This window comes from Castor canadensis, chromosome 11, assembly GCF_047511655.1.
Source record: "Castor canadensis chromosome 11, mCasCan1.hap1v2, whole genome shotgun sequence".
Taxonomy (NCBI): domain Eukaryota; kingdom Metazoa; phylum Chordata; class Mammalia; order Rodentia; family Castoridae; genus Castor; species Castor canadensis.
Genome location: NC_133396.1, coordinates 91,597,483 through 91,624,841, shown reverse-complemented (window position 1 = coordinate 91,624,841; position 27,359 = coordinate 91,597,483). Strand labels below are relative to the sequence as shown.

Genomic DNA, 27,359 nt, shown 5'->3' with positions numbered 1-27,359 from the left:
AATACCTCAAAACAATTTTCATGAAGTGAAAGTTGGTATCTTTGTTCCTCCCCACAAATTCATATGTTGAAACCATAAACTTCAATGTGATGCTATTTGAAGGTGAGGCCTTTGAGAAGTGACTGGGTCTAGAAGAGGTCATGAGGGTGGGGTCTTCATGAGAAATTTGTGTCCATATAAGAAGAAAACAGAGACTTTCTCTCTGACTCCCATGAAGACAGCTGTTTGCATGCCAGGGAGAGGACCCTCACTGTGAACTGAATAGATCTTATAACTTCCTAGCCTCTACAACTGTGAGAAATACATTTCTGTTGTTTAAGCCACCCAGCATATAGCATTTTGTTATGGCAGCCTGAGACAGCAACCCATTTTACATATAAGAAAATTGAAAACCAGAGATGTTACAGAATGTTGTATTCCTAAAAAATTTCAAGCTTTAAGCCATTATTTACACTTTGGATTTTCTTGTTCTTTAGAGAGAATTTTAATTTTTCTTTACCTAAACAGTATTTTAAAATGTAAAACTTCTTATGTCAAGCACATTAGCACGTTCCTGTCTTCAGATTACTTTTGTATCAAAGACAAGAGTAACCACCAAGAGGGACTTGAATTTCCTACTCAGACCTCCTCACTTAGCATTACCCTTGGTTCTGCCTCTTACTAATTCTCTATGTTCCCTGTGGTTTCTTTGCTACAGACATCTTGTCCTTTTTAACTTAAAATAAAAAATTATGAGGAAATACAAGTCATGCTTCTATTCTCAAGAGTTCAAATACTTCATAATTATTTTTTTATCCCAGCAAAAGAGCCCTCCCTGTTCCATTACTCCTGCCCTTCCAAGAGTTGAGCTTACTCATTAATTACAGACATCTCCTTCATTGCCATCTGCTTTCAGGAGTGTTTTCTTAAACCTGTTTTCCCCAGATTTTTAAATAGCATTAAAAATGGTAACAGCAACAAAAAAGAGAATCATTTTAAAAAATGTCATGTGGTAGTTGCTTCACACAAAGGTGCCAGCTTCTACTGGTAATATCACGATTGATCTTATGTCTTTTATAAAGTGACAACAGTCTTACTACAAAGGAAAAAATATCACCAGAGCATATACCTCATCCAGATCCCTGTTCATAATCCTAGTCAAATTCCAGGCCCTTCCAAGGGGACCACACACCTGGAATACTGAAAGTTTAGAAAGCTTTTAAAAATCTCACTCAGAATTCACTCCTTTCCCGAAAGCTGCCTTCCTTGGTTTCTTTTTATCTTTTGGAATTTCCCAAAGTGCTCAGACATTTTTAAAAAGTCACTGAATAAATATTGAGTAATATGACCCAACTTTTGTGTTTTTAGACATATGGCAACTAAATTAGTTAACCCAAAGCAAATGGGTTGGGAAATAATTGAATTTTCATAGCTTGTCTTTAGCCCTTGGCCTTCTTCCTTTTTCCTGTGGGTTTTTTTTTTTTAAAGCTAATTTCTAGTGAGATTACTTGCTAAAGGTATCAATTCCTTACCTATGTAAGTGCTAGGATCTGCTTACTTTCAAATATTTCTTTTCAAAAATTGAATTTAGGAAGAAAAAAAATGGTGTGGTAGAAAGCCAAGAATGGACTAACAGTGGAGGAGTGTCCCAAATAGAGCTTTGAGGACAAACATCTATGTGTGATTTCCTTATGCAATTTTGGATCCACCACCATGCCTCAGTTCCTGCTGATTTTTAAAGCTTTTATTCACTTTTTTCCAGCTCCCTAGTTTTCAGTTATGCTCTCTATCAAATTTAACTAAGCCATGTCAACATATTTGGTGGGTTTTCTTGCTTTCTCTCTGGTTGTTCTGTGATAGGATGTCTCAAAACCAACAGGGAACAAAAGGAAAAAGGAACAGTAACAAAGGTTTTTGACTAGGCCATTTCTTAGGAGAAATTATAGTAGCAATAACAGTACAACACACTTACAAATGTTTGCTCTGTGCTAGACCATGTACCCACATGTGTTCATTAAATCCTCAAACTACCCTGGGAAGTAAAGTAGTCTTTCTCCTATTTTATTTTGAAAACCAAGACTCAGAGAAGTGAAGGATGTTATCCAAGGCCACACAGATAGTAAGGGACAGGGACTTTGTGAAAACAGAGGTTATCCTGGTTTCTAAGCTGGCTTACTTTCTATTCTACCCCACTGTGTTTTCTCCCAAATTATAGGTGATAAATAAATTAATGATTCATCAATGGAGAAATTAAGGATAGCATATGCCTGAAGCCGGAGTCTTATATCTTTATCAAAGAGAAGGGATTCTGTCCAATAACTCAACTCCTGCAATAAAAATTCTTGTTTTATTGTTTGTGGGTTTGTGTGTGTGTGTGTGTGTGTGTGTGTCTGTGTGTGTGTGTGTGTGTGTGTGGTGCTGGGAATCAAATCCAGGCCTCCTGGATGCATATATACTAGACAAGTGCTCTACCATTGAATTATACTACTAACCACTGCAGTAAGAGTGCTAATGTGTGACTATTTCATGCGTAATTATTAATATTTATTTAGAGAGCATTGATAAAAGCTTCAATTAAATATAAATACAAATGTGGGTATTCTGGAGTTATTGTTTAAAATGCCAGCATGGGAAAATTATCAACACAGCCACAGAAAAAGGTGAGAATTCTGATATAAGAGTTCATGGGAAAGCTTGATTTGTGTTGAATATCCTCAGCCATTCTGATCAGGAACCCCTTAAGAGAGTTAAAACAGATAAAGTATTATGGATTATATTAAAAATTCTTTGACTCTGTGGAAATGTATTTGTCCTAGAGAGGTGAAAGGAAATATTTGAGATGAAAAACGTCAAAGCAATGCCAATAACATTAGGGCATTTTATAGTCTTTAGTGTTTTCTGTTTCAAAGGAAGGCTGGCTATAATGTAAAAGCTTAAGTATGAGCTATGTCTACTGAGATGCACAGTACTTTACATAGAGCCACTGGTTCATCTTTTTGGTCCAAACCATTCAAAATAATGTCCAAAGAACATATGTCATTCTCAAAATTACATTTAAGGCATTTTGAGTTATTTTCTAAGGATTATACTGTTACCTGACTGAAAATAAACCCAATATATGCCAAGTTGATAGTAAAGGAAAAAATACACATGCCTAATTCTATCATACACAGTTCAGGGCCTGGCAACTCTCAGGTGACAATGCACCCAAGAGTGAACAATAGCTGCACAGTTGGGCATTTGAATTAGCAGAGACCTGGTCCTTCTGGATAGTTGCTGAGAGTCAGAAATGGAGGACAATTGAAGGACTATGTTGCTGAGAAGGTGTGGGTATACTGCAAAACTTGGCTTTGGTCATTGTGATGTGCTAAGTTCCATTTGTATTGCAACAGTCTTCCCAGTTAAGTGACCCATTTGCAGTTTATCAGGGCATATATTAAAAGATGCTGTCCTAATTTCAGTTAAAGTTAAGTATAACCAAAGAAACATAAATGAATGCCACAGCTGTATTTCACTGCTTTTCATAGGCCTTGCAATAAAAGCTAAACAGTTTTTAGTGGCTTTTGCAATTATACTTCCTTTCAATTTTCCAAAGGTTACAGGGCCTGAACCACACAAATCCCATTAAAATAAGTAGCTGTTGTGCAATATAAGTTCCTTTGAAAACATTCTTCAATGCCCATAAAATGATCAGCGGGCTACATTTTAGATCTGCTCGCCTGCCATATTTTCAACCAAAAGGCAGATGAGAAGCTTTGATGTGGCGACTGGTTTCTGCTACTGAAGCTGGCATTTTATCTTCTTGCATCAGATTTCTTCCTAAATTGATGTGACTCAGGCATAGGAAACACATTTTTATTCCTAAAACATGTTTTTATTGTACCTTTAAATTACATTGGGCTGACCATTGATTTGGGATCTCCAAGGTTCTTCCCACAGGATGCAGAGCAGCAGAGGTCAGGAACTTCTGGAGTTAACTGAAGCCTGTATGGGGAGCACAGGCTATAGTGAACAGAGGTCACCACATGCCCGGTCCTCATGCTTGAAGGGACCATTTCATGCTTTCTTCTCTACCCTCCCACAAGTGACAACTTCAACAGCCACTTGAGGGGTCCAGAGTAGACTTTATGCTGGAGCCAGGGCTGGGGATATTGCTCCCCTTAAGTCATATTTGAACATCCATGGGGGTTCCTACCTGAGTGTATCCTTCCCGGGCTGTGGCCTTCTTTCTTTGGAAAATATTTCATGTGTATGCTAACATTCTGGTCCATTTAAAACACCATTTTCTTCAACATATCTTTCCTGTATGAGTTCCTATTTATATAAATTGTTCACTTAACATGCAGCTCCTTTTCATGTAAGAGATAAAAATGAACTAATTCCAGTATTTTCAAAGGAGCAAAACCAGAAAGCTTTTCCTATCTCTAAATCTGATGACAAACCTATCTGAAAAAGAAACACTATGAAAGGTTTTTTTTCCCTCTGCAGTTAAAATTATCCAGAGATGAAGATAATGCTAATGTAATTATTTGCTTTGCACTATTAAAAAGAATGATTGGAATTCAGAAATTACTCAGCTCTTTAAGACTTCATTGAATCACTGAAGTTCTGATATTCTCAGACTGCTTTTATACTACAACACTACTCTAGCTTTTCCAATTTTTATTGTCACAACTTATTACAGGGTCACTACCATAGTAATACCTGAATGCATTAAGATGACAAACATGTAAAAGAATTTGGTCATAATTTTTTTTTAAAAAGTATTTTATAAGCTATGTAAGAATTTAGAGAAAGAGGAGGTCAATATGCACTGAAGCTATCAACAAAGTCTTAGAAAAGAGGTAAGATTGAGGATTGAGATGTGTTTCAGGAAACAGATTTTGAACCACATCTTAAAATGAAAGACAAGTGCCATTATGGCCGTGAGGAGGAGAAGAAAGGTGGAGATAATTCTATTGGACAAAAATGGCATTGCACATACTTATGATAGCCACTGAAAAAGAAAATACAAGAACATCTGGATCAAAATAGCTATTGTAGATGAGAATGGCTGTATTTTTAATGGCTATTCTGGTGGGAATGACATGTGATGCACATTGATCCTCTGTCTTAGCCCCTCTTTATAATAGCTAGTATGGAAACATCTCTTTCCATAAATATTTTCCCTGGGTAATGGTTTCTGTTTATGTTTCTGAGGTGTTCTTTCTCTCTCACACGGCATGTACATTATGATTTGCACTTAAGCATAGAGTGGAATTAGGTGTCCTGGTTTCTAGCTCTCACTAGAAATTGCAAACTTTCATTGATTTTGGACAAGTCATTTTATTCTTATAGGATTCTACCTCATTTATAAAGTAAGAGAGTTGGATTAGACAATTTCAAGGGTTTTATTTGATACCCATATTTTATGACTCATGATTCCAAATGAGACTACACCTGTTCATAAAGTCATTTTGCCTATTTTTATTTTTTAAAACTGGCAATAATTGCATACTTGCAATTTATTCAAGAAAATAATAAAATCTTTAGAATTTTTATAAAAATGCATTAATAATTCATGATAATTCTGCATCTTTGTAAATCCTAATCACTTCAGAATGCCAAAGTGTAATATGCATCATATCATCTGATTTTACGTCAATATCCTTGGACAGCATGTTTCAAAATCAACCTTCACTGTAGCTGTTTTAACAAGAAAGATGATCCTTCTGTAATGATAAAAGTACATTCAACCAGAGCCCAGAATCTGATAAATATGTTTATCACAGGTCCTTCAGATGCCCTGCATTTGTAAACTTCTTCAGTGTTTATGTTTCTTCTCATGTGGCCGAAGATACTGTGCTTGGTCCTGTTCTGTGATCAGGAGGAAAACAGGGAGTTCAGTCTGTGACTAGTGAGCAAAGACAGACCAGCCACAGGGCTGCTGCTCAAGCTGTCTCTGTTGCCCACTCATTGTCTCTTTCTATTACACTTGCACTTTGAAGGACATTTGCCAGATCCAGACTCCTGGGACCCCTGTTATTTGTGTGTCTTTTCTCACCTTCAACAAGATCTCGACTGATGTTTTCATTTGTTAAAAACAACAAGAACATTCACTGGGAAACTTTTGCTGGAATGGTTTCAGGTCATCATAGCTATTTATTCCCTGTCATAAACTGTAATTCTCCATTTCCCTTACTCCCACGTCAGGGGAGTTGGTGGTTTATGGTGGACAGTCAGTGGAATTTGAATGAACAGAGAAAGATTTCAAAGAACTACTGAGAGATGATGTACCAGGTTGTAGTATTAAGAACAAAACATAAAATATTCTTGATCATAGTTTGGCAGTACAAGAAAAAATAGGCTTACAAAACAGCATAAAAGATTTAGAATTTGTTGTTATACCTCAGAAAGAATTTTCTTTCAGGGAAGAAACAAATCATGGTATTGGCTTAATAAGGGATTTCCTTTATATGATTAAAAATAATAGCTGAGGGTCTGATTGATCTCAGTTTCAGGAAAGTATGGAAGCTAAGAACGTTTTGCAGATTTTTATTTAGTGGGAGCCTGAAATTCAGGTTATGATTCTGTCTTTAACTCCTGGAAGATCTAGAGAGACCTGAAGTGGAAGACATGTAGTACCATACACAAAAGGATTTGGAAAAAGAATGGGAACATGACAAATGCTTCCAAACACTGGAATAAGGAAGAGGACACAAATGTCAAAAGTCATTAGATACTAGTTGCTTGACTTCTATTGTTGATGTTACTATAAAATAATTTTGTTAATAGCTAAATATAATCTGTAATACTGTTTGAGATATTATAGGCCTGGATAGACCTCAGAAATTATGGTTAATATGTTTCCATTCTCACAATGAGTTTGATCTGACATTCTTAGGAGAGAGTGACAGAGCTCCATCAGTACAGGGCTCCCAGATGAGGGGCCACAAACGTGAAAAACCAAAGATGGGATGAATTGAGCCTCAACCATGAAGCAGAGATAGTGGGTGTTAGCATATAATTTTTTTTTTTTACTATAGAAACAGTTTTCTAAAGACAAGAGAAGTTTCATGTTTCCACTGAAAGCAAATTCAACAAATACTTACTGTATCTGGGTGCTTTAATTATCAAGAAGAAATTTGCAGCTGCTATTTTAAGCTTTTGGGCATTTCTGGTGAGGCACTCCTGAGGAGGAAGGTGTCTCTGAGCAAAAAGATAAAGGTCTCGTCCATTAGGCATCAAAAAATCTGGCCTAGGAGCTCCCACAGCTAAACTGCACTTTGAATCCACACACAAATCTAAGCTAATCTATGGTCTAATTTGTGATGACAATAATATAGCTAAGGTAGGTGTCATTATTCTTAGGATATCATGATTCAAGCTATTAGTTTGGTTGAGTGTGTTGTGTGTTTAAAATCACAGATGATCAGGAGCTGTATGTGTTAGAATTAAAAGGGTGAGAGCTACTTTCAGTTGAATATGGAACAAGTATCCAAGTTCTTCTTTCTCTCTATCCTCACTCCAACTCCTGGTAATTTTCTCTAGACTGAGCCTGTCTAGGGAGAAGCTACTGGGAATGTAAGTTCAGCCCATCAGACTGAGGCTAAGACATAGGCCTATGCAACTTGGTGCAGTAAATCTGTATGAGCCACAGAGTCTCTGTTGTGGTTCAGGCCTCTGATGGTTTGATGGTGGTGTTAGCACAGCTGCTTTTCCACTCAGTTTCACAATCCATCACTCTTGTCTGGAGCTAGGTGGAGGCACAGGACGGGGCGTACTACTCTCTGACTGCCATGGGCAAGGCTGAATTATTAGCTTGCCAAGATGCCTTTGGAAGAACTCAGAGCAAACCCAGGAAGGATCCTGGCAGGTAAAAACTAGGCATTGTGGTTCTCCAAAAGTCCCTGAGTTCCCAGGATCCTCAAACTCAAATTTTAGTGAAACCATTTCAGAAATCTCAGGATCTTTTTCCTCACTTTGGGGATCTCTTAGGGGTAGTCCTAGGCTAATGTTTGCTTGGGTTGCTGGTGCTGTGTCCATAGTCCTAATCTAGGCTGAAGCCCCTGAAGTCTGCCTTAGCAACAGCATGGAGCCTTGGCCAGTTGCTGTTAGAAATTATTTACTGCTTCAAGAAGAATGCCTGGCAAAATTTGGTTTGAACATAGTTTCTTCTCTTCATCTGTGCATTTGTGCTCATTAGTATATATATATATATATATATATATATATATATTGAGGATAGGAAACCTTGAGGGAATTGACCTAATTGGTTATGAAGTATGTGAATGGACACAATATTGTATAAGGCAAATAAGGTACAAAACGATCTACTCTTCTTCCTGCATCTCTAGTGAAATCCAGAGATCATGGGCAGGACGGAGATTTTCCTCTAGCGCTCTTTGACAAAACAGGTTTCAAAGAACATGCAAATAATGTCTCTCTGAAAGTCAATTCAGGTTTGATCTCATATTTACAAACAATAGACAAGCATCAGTATTGCTGGGGCTTCTTGGCACACGAACTTATAAGCACCAGTGTTGACATACATACAAGGAAAGCTGCACATGGCTATAGTACTTTGATAAAGATGTGAGCAAATGAAGCAATCTCTTATTATAGGTAGCTGTAAAAATAAGTGCTAGCAGGGATCTCTAAAATGAATTTGGCTCCTTACCATCAATTTTCTATTCCAGATGATCAGCTGAACTCAGAGGAAAAGAAGAAGAGAAAGCAGCGGAGGAACAGGACAACCTTCAATAGCAGCCAGCTGCAGGCTTTGGAGCGTGTCTTTGAGCGGACACACTACCCAGATGCATTTGTGCGAGAAGACCTCGCCCGCCGGGTGAACCTCACTGAGGCCAGAGTGCAGGTAACCCATGCCAGGAGAGGCTGGCACCAAGTATGTCCTCTGCAGGGTCACATTGCTGAAGGCTGTTTAAAAACACAAATTGTAGGTTTCAGACTGGAACTGGTACTAATAAGATCTACATCTGGGCAATACATGGACATACTCCAGTGTATAGCTCTGTTTCTTTGGGATGCATGGAATTAAAAAAATCAAATTGAATGCCTTTAGGAAGAGCAGACTATTCCTTGCTACAGGTCCATCTCCTCCTCATTGCTCTGATCCTTTCACATTCATGTTGCATCCACCATGTGAGCATTTGATATGTATCCCTAGCTTTAACTTTGACCTTTAGGTAGGCAAAGAGAGTAATTCTCTCTTCCTTAAGCTTTCCTCTCTAGGCTTTGGGAAACAAGTTTTCCAGAAACTTCTTATAATTAATCGTGATTAAGAACCCTGGTAGAAGTGAAATAAATACTTAGGAGCTGAGTTAAGAGAACATTCACAGTGTCTCTGTGGATGAAAGGTACTTCTTTCTAACATTCACATCACGACACATCAGCTGGAAGCCAGACATCTAGAAAATAATATAACTTATGATTATTTGTAATAATTATAATGATAGCAATATAACTGACACTGTTGAGCACTTACGTGTTATTTATATAACTAATCTACTTAATTCTCACAGAAATTCAATGATGCAGATATTATTCTTCATTTTATGGATGAAGAATTTAAGACAGTGAGGTTAAAGTATTTTGCACAAAGCCACACAGCTAAGAAGTGGCCAAAATAGGATTTGAATGCCGATATTTAGATCCAGACTTTTAATGACTAACTAGACGTTGAAGGCTGGGATATGGCTCAGTGGTAGAGTACTTGCCTAGGTACAAGGCTCTGGGTTCAGTGGTCAACACATGAATAAAACAGACTTTGAATAAATAAGTTTCCTGACTAAATGCTGTTAGAAGTATTGTGCTTTGTTATCTCTGCTGAAAGATATTGTCTTCCATATTGCCAGTGGAAGCTACTGCTTAAATTTTTTAAAAAAGGAGGACCAAATCTGTCTTGTCTTTCTAAAGAAATTATTATTTGTATGTCTGTGTTCAGTCCGAGTTTGAGAGATTTCTTTCTGAAAATGATACCATGTAGATGGATGGGGACTTGAGCTACTCCAAGCTGTGACTAGGTTAGACTATGTCTATGTCACTAGGCATAGTGCACTGTGAGAGACAGTTATTGAGTTGGTATAGAGGTTTTGGAGGCCCCTTGACTCTGAAGAGAAGTATGAAAAAATTTTCGTCAGGGGGAAAGAGAGGTCTTGCATAAAAGCTCTCCCCAAGAGAAAGAAAGAAAACAATGTCTGCAACAAAAGAGGAAAGTTTTCTAGCCCCCGTGGGGTTCCTGGGGGATAGATGAGGAAGAAGTATGCATGAGGGTGCATCCTTTACTAGGTAGCAGTCTCCCAGGGCTCTGGCAAGTGATCCACAGGGACAAAGCTCAATTCTGCTCTCTCTTTCCCCCAACCAAACACAACTATAAAATTCGCCTTCCCACACCCTCTTCCCTCAAACAGTTTATCATACTGTGCTCTTAAGTGCTTTCTTCTCCTCCCAAGTTCCCAGTATCTCTTGTGCTCCAACCTCAGCCTGCAGTGAAGTAATGAATAACTTTAGACTAGTTACCCTCAGTACCTTGAAGTACCACTTTAAGGAAACCTGGATATTGCAATGCTGGAAATTTTAGAAAACTTGAGGAGTAATTTTTTGAGTTCAAGGACCATCTTGCCCTATCACAACAGACAAATGCTGTATAGACAGATATTCAAGCAGATAGATAAGCTGTTGTTTTCTACTTCCTTTCCCACCATACTACATACTGTGAATACTTCCTAAATGAATAGGCCAGAATTCTCTCCCCATGGCTTTATTTTAACTCCACAAAGTCCTACCCTTTCCTAGACTGAGGTAATCTCTTCTAACTCTGGGTTTATTTCTATTTAGGGTATTTATCATAACATGACATGTATTACATTGAGTTGTTTGTAATCATCCCTCACTAGATGGTGAAGTCCTCCTGTATGAAGGCCAGGTTTTACTTATCTTTGCAAAATTCCTTTTTTTCCTAGCTTCTTTTTCCTCCTCATTTCCCTCAAATACTTACTGATCACTTCTTGTGTTTGATTTTGGTTTGCTGGTGATGAATAAGACACTGGACCTCTTGAGGGTGTTATCAACTAGTTCAGAGAAGACAAATATGCAAATCATCAGATTATGATATCACAGGAATTACTAGTAGTAGTGATAGACTAGAGGAAGAATAATCCAATGTATCTGGGGTAAAGGAGAGAATACACATTTATTAAGCACCATTCTGTACCAACTGTCATAGCTATTCCATAAGCAGGTACCATTATTTTCAATTGATTGAGAGACAAAGGAACAGAGAAATTAAATAAGAATAAATCTCAATATAGTGTAGTCAGTACTTGTATCCATCCTATTAGACCTTAAAGTCATATTCTTTTTGCTACCACCCTTCACAAAGGGGGTGATGTTAAAGTAAAATCTTGAAAAATATATGGGCTTTGATACTTGGTTAGAGGGGAGGGATATTGCATGTAGAGGGAGCATCTGGTGAGATTATATGTTGGTGGCATATAGCCTACTATATTCAGGTGTCCTCAAGTAGTCTTGAGCTCAGGACAAGATTTGAGATTGTAGAGGGTCAGTATAAAGTGGCTTTTTAGCAGGCAAGCACTCTCTCACTTGAGCCACTCACTCAGGCCTCAAAGTGGCTTTTTGATATACAAAGAACTAATTCATGGATAGTCTTTATTCCATTCCATTTATTCTTTAATAGGAAGTCAGTGAGTGATATCAAGCTGGCACTGATATGATTGTATTTACATTTAAAATGGAAAATTTAATATCAAAGGGAAGGGCACATCAGAAACAAGAAATCTGGATTTCTTTTTTATTTTATTTTATTTGTTTTAATTTTTATTTTATTCATATGTGCATACAATGTTTGAGTCATTTCTCCCCTCTTCCTCCTGCCCTCTCCCTTACCCGCCCCCCAGCTTCCTCCCTTACCCCGCCTTACCCCTCTTTACCTGGCAGAAACTATTCTGCCCTTATCTCTAATTTTGTTGAAGAGAGAGTATAAGCAATAATAGGAAGGACCAAGGGTTTTTGCTAGTTGAGATAAGGATAGCTATACAGGGAGTTGACTCACATTGAGTTCCTGCACATGTGTGTTATCTTCTAAGTTAATTTTTCTTGAACTAACCTTTTCTTTAGTTCCTGGTCCCCTTCTCCTATTGGCCTCAGTTGCTTTAAAGTATCTGCTTTAGTTTCTCTGCATTGAGGGCAACAGATGCTATCTAGTTTTTGGGTGTCACCTATCCTCATACCTCCCTTGTGTACTCTTGCTTTATCATGTGATCAAAGTCCAATCCCCTTGTTGTGTTTGCCCTTCATCTAAGAAGCTAGGGAAGAGATATTCAGCTTCTACCTTTGCTGATTTCCACTCAGGCAAAACTGAGAAGGTCATGACTCCATGGGGACAATGATCACATGGTATTTTAAGTGAATGTTGCCCCTAGTGTCATGCAACTGTTTTACTATAAAGTAGAATTTCCTTTTTCCATACTTTGTCATAGTCTTCTAAAATTGCACCTAAAATATTTACTTTGTAGTTTTTCAAGTGTACATGATTTCATTTAATAGATTGTTAGCTGTTTGAAAGCAGTGAACAAATCTTTCTCATCTTTCTCTTTCCAGCTTATAGTACAGGGCCTGGACCATAGTGGGTATTCCATAAAGACTTGCTGAATAAGTAAATGAATACATAAAATTATATAGCAGTCTGGAAAAGTTGTATGGTCATGACTGGACATCTTTGTATTAGAAAAACTCAGTCAGTAATTATTTGTGTGAGCTTCAACTGCTTAATCTCATTGAACCTGCTCCCTCAAGGCTAAATTAGAAGTGATATATCCTAATGTGTGGAATCACCAAGATGAGTAGAAATACTGTATGTAATATGCCTACATAGATTACTAGCCCTAGTAGGTCTTAATAAATGACAAGTTTACTATTAGCTACTGTGATGCTGTCAGTGTTGCCCACATCCCTCAAATCTTACCAATGAGTGTGTCCAGGCAACTTCTCAATTTTAGTGTCTATATTTCTCTGCCAGGAATTTCAGTCTAGAACTTAAAAAGACTCCCTTGCCTGGGTTCAGCATGTCAGAAGTCCTTGGAGCTTAATAATCAATGATTGACAGCAGCCAGTGTGCATAGTTCCCTTTTGCAGGCAAGGGATAGCTCTGAGTATGTGTCCTGTCTCCAGAGTCTCTGCACTCACACAGGGATCACTGGTTTGGGGAAGCATCTTTAGTGGTGGCTTTTCTTCTGATGCTTCCTCACTCCCCTAATGGCATCTGTCGCACCTCCCAAACAAACCATTTTCTTCTTAAATCCTTGTCAGAGGGTATACTTTTGGAGAGATGGTAACTTTTCTTTGAATGCCTAGTAAGTATTATGTGCACAAGCCTAGTGACATTTCCTCTGTTTTTCTTGATTACAATTATAATACCCACTTCCATTTTTTTTCTCCTCTGGAGTCTTGATTACTGGAAGTATTTCATGGTCTTTTGTTATTGTTGTTGGTGGTGGTTTATTATTTTATTTTTGTTAGCATACATCAATTGTAAGGGGGGTATTTCATTGTAATATTTCCATAGTATTATTTGGTTTATTTCTTTTCTTTTGTTTGTTTGTTTGTTTTGATACTGGGGAAAATATCCAGGCTTTATACAAGCTAAGCATATACTTTACCAATGAGGTACTTCCCAGCCCCCTAGTCTTACCCTTAAGAATTCTGTAACCTGGCCTACTAGAGAAGAATTATGGCTTATTTCTATTACTCTAAGAAGAATTCCACAGCCCTCCTGTGTCTTTCTTGGGAAGGCATACAGAAAAACCAACCAGAATTTCATTCATGTAACCTCTTCTTTATTTTTTCCTCCCCTTCCTTCTGTCCCCTCCTCCTAACCATCTTCCAGGTGTGGTTTCAGAACCGAAGAGCCAAGTTCCGCAGGAATGAGAGAGCCATGCTGGCCAATAAAAACGCTTCCCTTCTCAAATCCTACTCAGGAGACGTGACTGCTGTGGAGCAGCCCATCGTACCTCGGCCTGCTCCAAGACCCACCGATTATCTCTCCTGGGGGACAGCCTCTCCATACAGGTGAATGACTGGCCCACTCTCCCTTGCTCCAGTTCACATGTTTCTCACTGATCGGTCACACTCAAAGCTGCTTTTGTAGCTGGCTGACATATTTTACTGAGTTAACCTCTTCAGAGACACTCAACTTGCTGAGATCCCCACATTTGCACAGGAGATTACTAGTTGCCCCAGGAACACAGAAAGGGGCAGGCCATCAGCAATCTCCTCTTGGACTCAGGAACTCTTGCAAAGGTTTCAAAGATGGGAAATGATCATTACTGAGCTGTGCCCGATGCCTCTGTTACAATTATTCTGGAAGAAAACTACCCCATTTCCAAATTAAGATAGATCTGTTTAACTATGCTCAAGTTGGGAATTAATATTTAATGCTCCAAGAGTAAGACCAAAGGTGAACTTTTAAAATTGGCTTTAAATTAGAAAAAAAAAATGGAAAGAAGAGAAGAGGGAAGGAAGGAAGGAGAGAGAGAGAGAGAGAGAGAGAGAGAGAGAGAGAGAGAGAGAAGGAAAGAAAACCCAAGTTCATTCTTATCACTTTCATGACTTCAGCTCTTGTTAGTAGTTGGGTATTTCTTATGAACCCCGCCCCTCATGCCTTCCTCTTCTATTGCTAATTCTTATCTACTTAACTGAAGATTTCTTTGGGAATCAGAGAGAGAGAGAGAGAGAGAGAGAGAGAGAGAGTGTGTGTGTTTAAAAAGAATGTATAATTTACACTAAACTTTTGAATTTTTTTGAAGAAGCAAATAACACAATACTATTTCAGTCTCACTGAGAGGCTTTTAACCTCCATTTATTATGCTGTTCAAAAACATAAGTCCATGCCAGAAGGGAAGCTGAGATGCATGTGGCTAACACATTGTGGTTAGTATAAACCACCTCTCTTTAATTTATAAGAAACTAGGTCAAGGATGCATGCTCTTCCTGGGTGATATCAGTGGAAGAAGTATTCACAAATTTGTTTGTTATGCTTTTGTTTACCTTTTTATTGTTAGGGTTAATTATTGCCTTAAGGAAAGTTTTTAAGGTAATTATAGGAAATTATGTTCTAGCTGAAGGTGAACTTCTGATGTGAAATGTCACATTTGTGAAACACAAATGCTTTCCAAAAGTTAATAGCTCTTATTAAAGCCAAAAGCCTCACCTAAATGTTCTTTCTGTTCCAGCTTGGTTCTTCAGACAAACACCTTTAATGCATTTAGAAATTTATTTTATATTCCTTATTGTAAAATTAGTCTGAATTAACTTTGGTTTTAGTACATACAGACCTCATGTATAAGAAAGTCCTGTTATGTGCCCATTGACTCTGGCCTTGCTGATTTTGAAAGATTAATTATATCTGTGTGTCCTAACTAAATGTTAGACCTCCCCCCATATGACTTACTAAAAACACATTTGGAAGACCATTATAAAACTACATATTCCTTAATATTTTTAAATAAGTAGAAGGCTGCTTTGTTTCTCTTACAAATACAGGTAGTCCACAGACTCATTAAATGTCTTGATTTGAAATGGGTATAGTTCAATGCCTGATGCATCAAGGTCTCTTGTTTGAATTTGGTCATAAAGAGGAAGCATTACTCCTACCCAGGAATAGGAACTTTTCACACCAGCTATAAATAATCCAGATGGCTGCCACATGGCTCTTACCAGGGAGAGGCTGAGTATAGCACACTGCACGAATGGGGTTGAAATCCTTTCTGAATTAGTGTTGGGTTATATTACCTGGACCAAAGCAGAGGTCAAGCCTGTGTCTGCATCATATGTATTTTGCATGTGGGCATCTAACTGAAATCATTACTATGGCTATTCATGTGTGCTTTTTTTGGTAAATATCTTATTTTAATTGAAAAGATTATGTAGAAATTCTAGATACATTTTCAAAAACATAATTCTACCATATTGACAAAACTAGTTTGTTCATTTTTGTGACTAGAGTTCAATATTTTATGTAGGTGTAGCCTAGTGTACATATTATTTTGTATTTTGCTCTTTTCATTTAAAATCATATAACCTAGTATTTTTACTCATTTTATGGTATGCTTTTATGTAATTTTTCTCTTCAATACAGAGTTTGTAAAAATTAATTAAAATAATATCAAAGAAACTGATTGTTCATATTCTGTATGAAGAATAAAATAATCTCCAAATATAGATAGGAAAGCAATGGGTTAAAGCAATAATTTAATCAATAGTAGGGGGTTTTGACCCAATGTTGACTAAAGTGTTTATATTTTGGTTAATTTTTCAAAAAGGCTAAAAGCTGTTCTGTTACTTTGAGATTTTTCCACTGTGTTTAAAATCAAATATACTATGATTTCACACTTTGAAACTTGCTAGGAAACACAACTTTTGTTGAGGAAATGTAAAAGAAAAACAAGTTTTGAAAAGCAAAAGAAATGATAGACCTTTTGTGTTATGGAAAAACTAACTCCCTATTCCTATTGGTACTAGGATGTCAAGTTAGTTACCTCACATGTGACATTTGTTAAGAGGCATTCTCTTGGTTAATCCTTGGAACACTCCTGTGTGACAGCTCTGTCCTTCTTCCAGTTCCAAACAAGAGGACACTGAGCACTTGTCCAAGTTTAAGTACTCAGCAAGCAGAGTTAAAACTAGTGGTTGTGAGCTCTCTTTCGAACCCTGTTTCAAAAAATTAAGCATAAAAAATTACCATATTTTTATTCAAATTAAACTTTACATTGTAAGTATAAGACTGGAAATCTATCTAAACATTCCCTTTTGATTCAAGGTCTGTTTCAAATCAGTGAAAGTATACCTACCACTGAGGTCTGCCTTCTGGGGTATGTGGGCATCCCATTGAGGTGACCATGTGGCTTGGTCATGCAACTCAGGGACAGTGAATAGATAGTTTGTCAGACAGAACAGTTTTCTGACTTTGATGGCTCTTCCTGGAATAAGAAAGGAGAAAACCAAGGCACATTTGCATATGGTCAGAATTATGGGCTGGAAAATAGCCAACACATTTTTATGGGTGCCTTTTCCATTTGGAATGGTGGCTGTACATTTATCACTCAAACTGGGACATTTTTGAGAATGAAAGAAGAGTGGTTCTAATAGTTAATATTATATAACAGGTATAAACTGGGGCTGTCCCTGGAAAATTAGGACATATGGTTCACTCTAAATATAGCATGTCATCACCTCACTCATTCCCTTGAACATATTATAGATGATGCTGTCAGGCAGGCAACTGAGTCACCAGAGGGAGCAAAGCATTCCCTAACATGGGCATTACTTTCCTGGAAGGTGTCTTCTTTATTTACCTGTGGCCAATTGAAGGAAGCTTACTTTTGGAACACAGGGTCACTGATTAGCTCAGAACTATTTTCCTAAAGCAAATTGTAAGAATGAAAGCACACATGAGCACTACAATTATTAAGACTGACTAATCTTGTAGTGCTATGCCTCTTAGGAAGCATGATCAACTGAGTCTTGGACTTTTGACTAGTATTTGAGATGATGAAATAGCCAAGAACCTTTCCCCAGAGACTTCTGTTGCCATAAGAGGTAGATAGCAAATGGCCTGGCTCTGCAGTATTGGTTCAAAGTGCCATTTTAAGAGGGAGTGCAGGACTTAAAAGTAGTGATAAGTAAAAGAGAGGTTGACTATCCTTGTCCACATTTTCCCTCCCCCATCCTTTTCCTTCTTCTCCTCCCCTCATTTGGTCGTGGTCATGGTACTGCCTGACATCTGCTGAACGCATTTGGCTCATTTCTCCCTTTCACACTTTCAAAAATAGATCCTCGTCCCTCCCAAGATGTTGTTTACACGAGGGGCTTCATAACGGATTCTAACGGAAGACACTGAAAAGGTAACTTGTCAGAGGGGAGGAGGGTGGCTGCTGTGGGTAGGCTTTAAAGGGGAATTAGTTATGCTTAAGAAGTGGGGGTTGAAGTCTTAGAAATGTAAGCAGTGAGGTCCTTGAGTGGAGAATACTGTTGGAAGCCAGAGTTATAACAAAATGTATCCATAAAATTAAGAAGAGTATGAGAGTCTACAGCAGTACTCTTCAAGAATGGCTGTGCCCAGGAATTGCCATGTAGATTCTGATAGACTAAGTTTAGGGTAGGGCTGTGATTCTGCATCTCTAAATTGCTCCACTCCAAGGTGATTCAGACGCACATTGAATAGTGAGGCTTTAAGTGACTTTAGGGGTGTGATGCAGGGGTCAGAAAGACTATGTTCTTATTTTGGCTTCTATTGCTACTCAGGCCAACCAACCATTGATTTTTTTATGTAGTCTTGTATCTAAATTTCTGCTAGCAATAGTTTCTCTATTGCATATCTCACAAGGGCATTTGGAACCTATAGATAAGCAATGTGCATTTCAAAAAAGAAATATAAAAAATTTTACAGCACTAGTAAAATACAAGAGGCTTTATATATAAAAAATTGCCAGAAAGAAAAGTTAAACATTACAGATCATTGAACATGTAGTAGAAACTAAAGGCTTATCAATGAAATGCAGTCCAAGTGTGTCCACTTAAAAGAGCCAAAAACATATTTAAAAAATCAGAATTGGGGGAGTGGCTCAAGTGGTAGAGCACCTGCCTAACAAGCATGATACCCTGAATCCAACCCACACTATCCCCCTACACACCAAAAAAATCAACTTCTGAATTTCAAAAGAAATTGCTGTGTAAGCCACTCCAGACCATTTTCAAAAGCATTGATGGGATCTTTCTTTAGAAGTAAATTTCCCTAGGAAAACTGGTATTGAATTTGCTTAGATGAAGCAATTATATCTCCATTATTCTTGCACTGACAAAAGAACAAACCAAAGAGATGGTCTTCAGCCTCTACACATCAGAGTCTCAAAAACTGCAAGCTCTACAGCTTTTAAGAAATATTGAGCTGGTGATATCTTAGATTCTCAGGGAGACCGATGGTCTTTTTAGGCCAACACATTTGTCTTTGGGGTGAAATTTTAAACAGCTTGCCATCATTTGGTCAAAAGGGCCTAATAGAAAACTATGTTAAAGTTGAAAACAGAGTCAAGTATTATTTTTTCTTAAGTCATCCGCAATTGTTCTGTGATTTATAAGATGTACATTATGAGTGATTGGATGCCGAGGAGTAGTTATCTATAAGTTTCCTGGCTTTAAAATTGTACCATTAATAGTATTTTCTGTACTTTCTCTGTGTTTGCAGTTATTTTAACACATTTTTCCTCACAGCAACCTTTCAGAGTGGGTTGAATGGATCATAAATGACGTATCCCCAGTGAAAACATTATTCCAACCCTGCTGGTGGGGTTTGCATTCTGCTGTCTAGAGCTGGGCTGCATCTGCTAGGAATCTCCAAATAAGGAAATGAAAAATTTTCAAGCTTACTTAAATGTGTCAGCTTTGTGGAAGTCCTAGCGCAGACTCGATGAGTCAACAGTTGAGATACAAGCATTTTTTTTTCATCTCTAATGTCTCGATGCATTTTATTTGGCAATGTAGTTTTTGGTCACAGACACAAAGAACTTTATCAAAAATTCAGTAGAAATAGTGCTTTACCAACCTTGTAAACTCAGTTCCTAGACTCAGTTCATATCTGTACCCTACTTACAGAAATAAATGGCTGTTACTCAGAAGGCAAGACTTGCAGGCAGATTCTGTGTTGTTAAGCAGGCTTTTGGTTGTTGTCTGTGCTTAATCTATACAAATCACTTAGTTTCAGTCTTAGTGTTTTATCCCAGGAAGTTTAATCCTGTATAGGAAGGACTGGTCATTTTACATAGTCTGAATGACCCATAAATTGCTTGAAAACAAGTTATCCTCTGGTGTTTCTCTTGTGGAAAGACATTTCACATTTCAGGGTTCTCTTTCTTTTTTCTAGAGCAGAAGCTTTAGAAACTTCCGTGACATAGAAAACAGGTGGCCATGAACAGTCATTCAGATTGGCAACCATTCAAGGCTCTCTTGTGTCTGTTGTCACTTTAGGAAGCAAGTACTCTCTGTCTTCCAATGTCATGTTTGAAGCATGACTAAACTAGTCTTAGAGTACTCACTTTTTAATTCTATTTTTTTCTGAACTGTAACAAGTCTTTTATTTGTCACTGGTATGTCAAAAGACTGTCCAGTTCTTAACTATATGGCATATTTAGCTCAAGTTGTAGAACTAGACCCATGACAAACTACTGAATGGAAACATACTCTTTAGTATATGCACAAAATATCACTGGAATCCATATTTGTAGGTTGACATATTCTAAACATTTGTTAAGAGGCAGTAAATTAAGATGGCCTCATCCTTTTATCCTACATGGCCAGAGTCATGATATGCTGAAATAAGTTAGATAAATTTTTGTGACTTTCTTAAACATTTATCAAGTGAAAATGTTACCACTTATTGATTCCCCTAGGGAATCTCAAAATTCATTCACTAATATTAACTGATTTCTTATCCTCAAGCCCTACTAACTTAAGTGATTCCTAGAAAGCTTTGCCATAGACTTACTTCTAAAACAGTGTTCTTATAATAACATATGATTGGACTAGGGCACCATTATCTGCTGCAGAAGTTCAGGCTGCCATGTAAGTGAAAAATATCTTGGGGGAATATCCAGTCTCCTGTGTAATATAGGATCCTAACTCCTAATAATTTTTTTTGGGGGGTGATAAAGCAGATCAACATTCATCTCATTTTGGATATTACGGACTGGTCTACATTGCGGAGAAAAATTCAGTATTTCTAAGAAAGATCTTATCATAGTAAGTCCCCAGCCTAGAAAACCAGATGGTGCAGTTAGTAGATTATGAAGGATCTGCAACAAAAATGGTGCTTAGTAGACAAAACTGCAATCACCACCATAGTAGACATTACTCAAAAATAGTCATAACATCTTTAGTAAACCAAAACAATCCCTTTGTATACTAAGGAAATGCAACACATCTTTGATTCTCAAAGAAAGGGTGAATTTCTATTAACTAGGACTTTGCTGGTCCAGATTCTAAAACAATGGAAAACATGTCTCAGAAGATTAGCCATGTAGTTAAAAACATAATACTCAATGACAATCTATAATTTAATACCAGAGAAGTTGTTTTTCCTCTATGTTCTCTCATGAAGTTTTAACCTCATGTATTGAGAAGCCCCCAATTTCATTCTTAGTCCTAACACCTCATAATTCCAACTTCAGTCCTCTGTGTTTAAAATGGTGCTGTGTACCATTTTTAGGGCTAAGTTCTCTCACAGGCACCTGGTTAAGGAAAGCTGATTGAGTTGACTTTATAATAATCTACGATTTAGGTATATTTCCCAAATCCAATTATCATTTTCTTTTTTTTTTTCAGCTGTTAGATCTCTGGGTCCCTGGCATATCCTAGAAATTTCTTGACTATAGGTTTTATGAGCTTATATATATTTCCTGTAGGGTCTTGAATAGAGGTCTGCAATTCATCTAGGAATTAAATGATTAATGCGGGAGCTGGGATATAACTCAGTGGTAGAGCATTTGCCTAGCATGCATGAGGCCCTGGGTTCAATCCCTATCATCAAAAAAGAAAAAAAAAGACAAAAAAATGATTGATACAGGTTTCTGAAATAAATGGTATTTGTTGGTACATTCTGAGAAAACAAAACCCAAAACTTTTCCTGTCTTAATGGTTCGTTCTGATCATTCAGCTCACTCAATTTAAACCTACTTTAGCTGAGGACTCTTCTGTTTCTGTCCTTTGGTGGACAATGGTAAAAGTGACAGTCTGTTTTATAAGTCTTAACTGTATTGATATTTACTTTTTCATTTTTATTCTGAAATGACTGTTTATGGATTCAAGAGTATGCAACCATTGGCTCCTCGTTCTGATTTTGTTCTTTCTATATTAAGATCTTAAAATCTACAGTATGGACTAGTTTTTAAGAATAAAAGAATATTGTCACTTTCTTTTAAAGAAATATCATTCTCATTCTCACAACCAATGACAGAGATCAGTGAAACTGAGCAGGAATTAGTTTTATCATAATATATCTAGATTTGTCTCAGTTCTTTGTCTATTCATTAAATAGTTTATTAAACAACAAATGTGTGTGAGGTGTGGTGTCAGGTCTACCTGACGATATAATTGTGAACAAGGTAGAGGTGATAGCTGATCTATGGAGCTTATACTTGAGGACAGTAATAGATATTAAACAAGTTATTGATTACAAATAAAGTAAGTGCTAAAAGCAGATGAACAGAGTGATATAGGAGAATCTACACTTGTCTGGGAGGGAGTTAAGAATGTTTACTCAGAAATGATTCATTAGAGTGAAGCTAGCAAAAATGAAATAGAGAGTAGTTGTTTTGTAACACTCCTGAGTCTTTTTTCCTTTTGCCATGACATATGTACACACAGGTTCTCTCTCTCTCTCTTTGCCCTCCCCCCTGACACACATACACACACACACACACACACACACACACACACCACTTACCTAAATGCTTATACCAATGCTATATGGTTTTTAAAGATGTGTATTTCTGGGAAAATTGAGGGATCGGAAACTAATTGTATATCTTTAACTTAATTTTCCTGAGTTAATTGCTAGTGACTGTGCTTAAGTAGGCTATTACAAGTCTTGACTATGTGGTGTCCCAGATGAGTATACATTCTCTGTATTTGTAGAGTAGCTTTAGTTTTCTCTTTCTGATCACAATTGTCATTTGATCCCCAGAACTACAAACTCCTGTGTGGCTGACAAAATTCCATCAGAATGCAGGCAACAGAAAAAGCACATCATTCAATTTATAAGTCTATTTATCCCAGTCCTTAGTTGAAAGGGATTTTGCTAATCTTAGAAACAACTAGAAACACTTTCATTAGTTAAAAATGAGTTTCCTTTTAACTATGTCCCATAAAGTAAAGGATAATTTGCATCTAAATCTATACACCATTTCTTTCTCCTTTAAAAGAGATTCATGGATGCAATTAATAGAAACCCAATGATAAATTTCTCCCCCACAGTGCTCCTAGGTCTTAATTACAATCTTTGACAATGAAAAACAACTTCACGGTTTTTCTCAGCAATATGGACAGTGAAAACCAGTTACCTCTAAGGTCAAGAATGCTGAAATTGGAAACTTTGATAATTTATTTAGCAAATTTAAACATTTCCAAAATAACTGACCCAAAAGGCAGTATGTGCAACTTAAGTACTTTTGAGGAAAGGTTATAAAATCAAGGTCAGTAGGAGCACCTTTATTCAGCAATGTTTGGTACTATCAAACAGAAAATGAAGAGTGGCAGAGCAGTTGCAGTTGGTTGTTGAACTGATTCTTCAAGGACATTATTATGGTATTTTACTGATTATCTAAAATACATTAGAATTAAAGTTAGCTACTTAGAGTGAAGATGCAAAATTCCCATCGGTTTACTGTCAAATGCTTGCTTTTCTTCCTCACTGTTCCCACAGGCTGGGTGATGCAGGCAGAAAGAGAGATTCAATACCATTTTCATTAGTCAGCTGGTGAACACTCTGCCATGCAACTTTCTTCTCTCACCCCAGAAATAAATCATTACTCACTATATCCAACACAGCAAATACCTCTCCCTCCCCTGGCCTCACTCTCCTCTGCTTTCCCCTGACCTGAAAGACATGGCCACCCTTTTCCAAATGCCTTAGACTAATAGTAAGCTGGGCTTGTTCGAGACCCTAGAGGTCATCTAGTGCAACCCACCCACCCTGCCTGCCCCCATCCTGAGAGTACATCCACCTGGAGCAGGGACTCGCAGCTTTGTGAAACTAATGCCTGTTGTTCTCCCTGCTCTCTCCTTTGTCCCTACAGCGCCATGGCTACTTATTCTGCCACATGTGCCAACAATAGCCCTGCACAGGGCATCAACATGGCCAACAGCATTGCCAACCTGAGACTGAAGGCCAAGGAATATAGTTTACAGAGGAACCAGGTGCCAACAGTCAACTGAGGAAAAAAAATTAAACAGGCCTAAGAAGAAATCAAAAACCATAAGACACCTATCCTGCTCTGTCATTTCTTCATCTGCTGGAAAAAAAATATGTAGAAGCAAACAAACAAACAAAAAAACAGAACTAAAATATTGGGACCATGGCAGAGAAAAGCAGGAGAGGAGCAAAATGAAAATTAGTTAACAAATATTCCTCCTCCCTCTGGATACCACCATCATTGTTTCTGTGTGTGTTTATTTTGTTTTTCCTTCTATTCATGCTTTGCTTGATATACTCCAAGCTTTTTCAGTTAGGTTCAGTCCACCCACTCCCATAATTATATGAGGTTTTAAAAAAAATCTGCAGCAGCCAAAGAAATATGTATAAATATTCAGACTGATCACCCAGAACTTCTCATCAATCTGTTTGGCCTCAGTGCCTTACTTTGTCCTCTTTCTAGTTCTCTCTAGGAGCTTTTGAAAAGCCAAAGTCATTCTGAAAAATCTGTGCCAGACATGCTTTCCTTTCTCATTGTCTCTGTCTATTGGTTATAGTAGGGTTTTTCCATCAGCTACCAGAAAAAAAATTGTGTACAAGTTCTCCTCATTGGTCTGTCTAATCTCTCTAATCAATTTGATTGGCTGTGTCTGGTGAATTCTAAGCTCTAAATTCTAGATCTAAGCTACAGATTTAAACTCTAAACTATAGATTGTAATATCACCATCACCACTTCACACTCCTATCCAAAGACTCAACCATCTTAAGTTAAAGATATTTGTTGAGTTTGAACAATTTGCTGTCACAGACTATTTGATAGAGGAAATATTTTTCACTTGAAAGAGGGAGAGAAATTTCTCTAGGACAACAGAGATTGAATTGTGAAAGGCATGGCCTATATCTTTTTGGTGCCTTAAGGGTAGTCTAATGTACACACACACACACATATATATATATACTGTATATATTTATATATTATATATATATAAAATATTGCAAGCTTGAGTTTGCATTTCTCAAACACTACCAAAAGCACAGTTCATATTATCAACATTGTCTTTTTCTCTACAGGGATGAGACATTAATTAAGCTTCTTCTTTTCTTATTCTACATAAATTTCTCATTAAGGCCACAGAGCAGTTGGCAAGGCAGCTGTTTGAGAACAGGTCTTATTTTAACATTCAGGCTTTCAATGAATTAAAAATAATTTGAAACTATAAAAATGTCCTTGAGTTTGGAGCCTGGGCTCTGGTGAATTGCTGGTGTATTCTGATCTGTCATGGTAAATACACTTAGAAGAGGGAAAGTTATTTGATAATCTGTTCTTTCTCTACTCAACAGAAATATAAAAGATATGATGCATATTTAAGTGGAATAGTTAATGGTTTGTCTAAATTCCAAACATTTTAATAGCAATTATGGGCTTTTGTTTTTTAGTGTTTTGAAATAAAGTTTATCATTGAGGGCTGGCAGCCGGGGATGATATTTCTTTGTTTCTTTCTCTTTGTTCCTAGCCATTGCCAGGTGGACTTGACCAAACCACATTACCATGCTGTGCCTCAGTTTACCTATTTATAAAATGGGTTTGACAATACTTACCTACCTCACAGGGGTGTTGTGAGGCCCTCTTCATCTGCTCCTTCTTTCTTTCCTATATTCTCTGTATGTCCAGCACTTTGTAGCCATGGGAGGAAAGGGACTATAAAAGTGTACAATGTTAATGAAATATATGGTACCTGGAAGCCTTGTTTTCTAGCAAGGAAATGCTACCTTGCTGTACATACTTATAACCTTGTATTTGGAAATGAGAAATAGGTTTATATTTTCAGATGTCTCAAAACTCACATCATTTGACCAAAGAATAATTTAAGACACATACACAATAGACATTTTTAACTTATATTCTCATCCTGATCAGCTTGGTTATAATTTTAGTTATGCAGTGGTCAAAAAGATTTAGATTGATTTTGGCCAAATATGCCAACTCTGTACTGTGAGTGACAGGCAAGGAATTTGGGGTGAAAGATGCACTTTTAGCACACATTTGTATTTCCCGTGGCATATCAGATTGAGCTAATAGTAATATTTTTGCAGTCTAAGAGCCACCAATCTGAAAATGTACTTCAAATGATCCTGTACTTCTTTCACTAATAAGAAGGAAACCCATCTTTTGCATTTTGTTCTCACCACTGACTCCCTCTTATTTTAACTCACTAATTAGACATTTATTACAGAATGGTTCAGATAAGCTGGCTGACCAACACATTACTTGCTTCTAAGGAGTCTCTCCACTCATTCTTTCTCTCCACTAATTGCTGTGGATTACCAAGTTTAAAAGGAACACTAACTATACCCTGGATGATGGGAATATTCTTTGATTTGTGAAGTAAATTCAATCTGAGAGATTGGGAAATTTTGGGGGTTTGGAGTTTGGGGAAAACTGCTAAAAGAGGGTTTGGGTTATAGACAAGGAATAAATCACACACTAAAAGGTTTTGCTAAGGAGCAGAAAATCTTAGAAGAGGGAGTGGAAAAGTAGAGGGTCATGTGAAAAAATCATTTGAAACCTTCATCCTGACATCCATTTCCAGTGGTCAGTAGAAAACCTGACCCCATAAATCTGAATGGTAAGGGAACTGGGAGATTTTATTCAATGCCTTGGGCAAGCAACGTCTGGGAATTTCACAGAGTAACCAGTACTGGTTAGTCATGACAATGCTTATTGCTGGTGACCAATGCCACAAGCATCTGTTATCTGAACACTTGATCAAGAAGTATGCATGTAGTACTAGCACTCACTTTTGTTCATTTATTTTTATTTTTTTCAAAAAAATTACAAGTTTAATAAGTAATTTTGAGGAACTGGCTCTTAAGCCAGTTGTCAGAAGAGGGTGTCAGGGCCACAAACACCAAGGCCTACCCCTGTTCCTCACCATCATTATACCCAGATAAGAAGAATACTATGAACTGTGTCATCAATCCCTCCCCAAACAAGATGCTGATTTGTAGGTACTTAGCAGGTTAAATTAAACCAGAAGCAGTGACCTAATAAAAAAAGGGAATGACATAATGGTAATAAAGATCTCATAAGAAATGTAATATGTAAATTATATCTTGCTTTATGATGTAAAATATACATTGTTTGCGCTAGAATAGAAATGATTTCTTTTCAATAAAATGAAAGAAGGATACTATAGTGTCTTATGGTATATGTTGAGTGCTGAGTCTTTCTCTTTGAACTTCAAAAGCATAGAACTACTAGGATCCAAGATGACATTCTGAAGAGTGAAGGTAAGAAAGATTTATAAATAAGAGAACTTTCATCAGAGTGTGATATTATTTCTTATAAAGAGGAAAAGAATCTTATTCTTCAAAAACAAAGACAACTGAGAGGAAGAGGGGA

General features: G+C 37.3%; 1 protein-coding gene across 2 annotated transcripts in view; it reads left to right on the top strand.

The window, feature by feature from the left end:
* The window catches only part of Prrx1 (paired related homeobox 1), a 70,097-nt gene extending 42,947 nt beyond the window's left edge, over positions 1–27,150 (top strand). Inside the window, exons 2-5 of one of the 2 annotated variants that reach the window (XM_020186253.2) lie at positions 8,658–8,833; positions 13,883–14,064; positions 17,826–17,897; positions 23,841–23,978. In XM_020186253.2, the coding sequence (XP_020041842.1) occupies positions 8,658–8,833; positions 13,883–14,064; positions 17,826–17,880 (413 nt within the window). In that variant the 3' untranslated portion in view covers positions 17,881–17,897; positions 23,841–23,978. Of the gene's footprint in view, positions 1–8,657; positions 8,834–13,882; positions 14,065–17,825; positions 17,898–23,840 lie in introns of both variants that reach the window. The other variant, XM_020186252.2, reaches the window with a different exon arrangement.
* Positions 27,151–27,359: the final 209 nt, after the last annotated feature.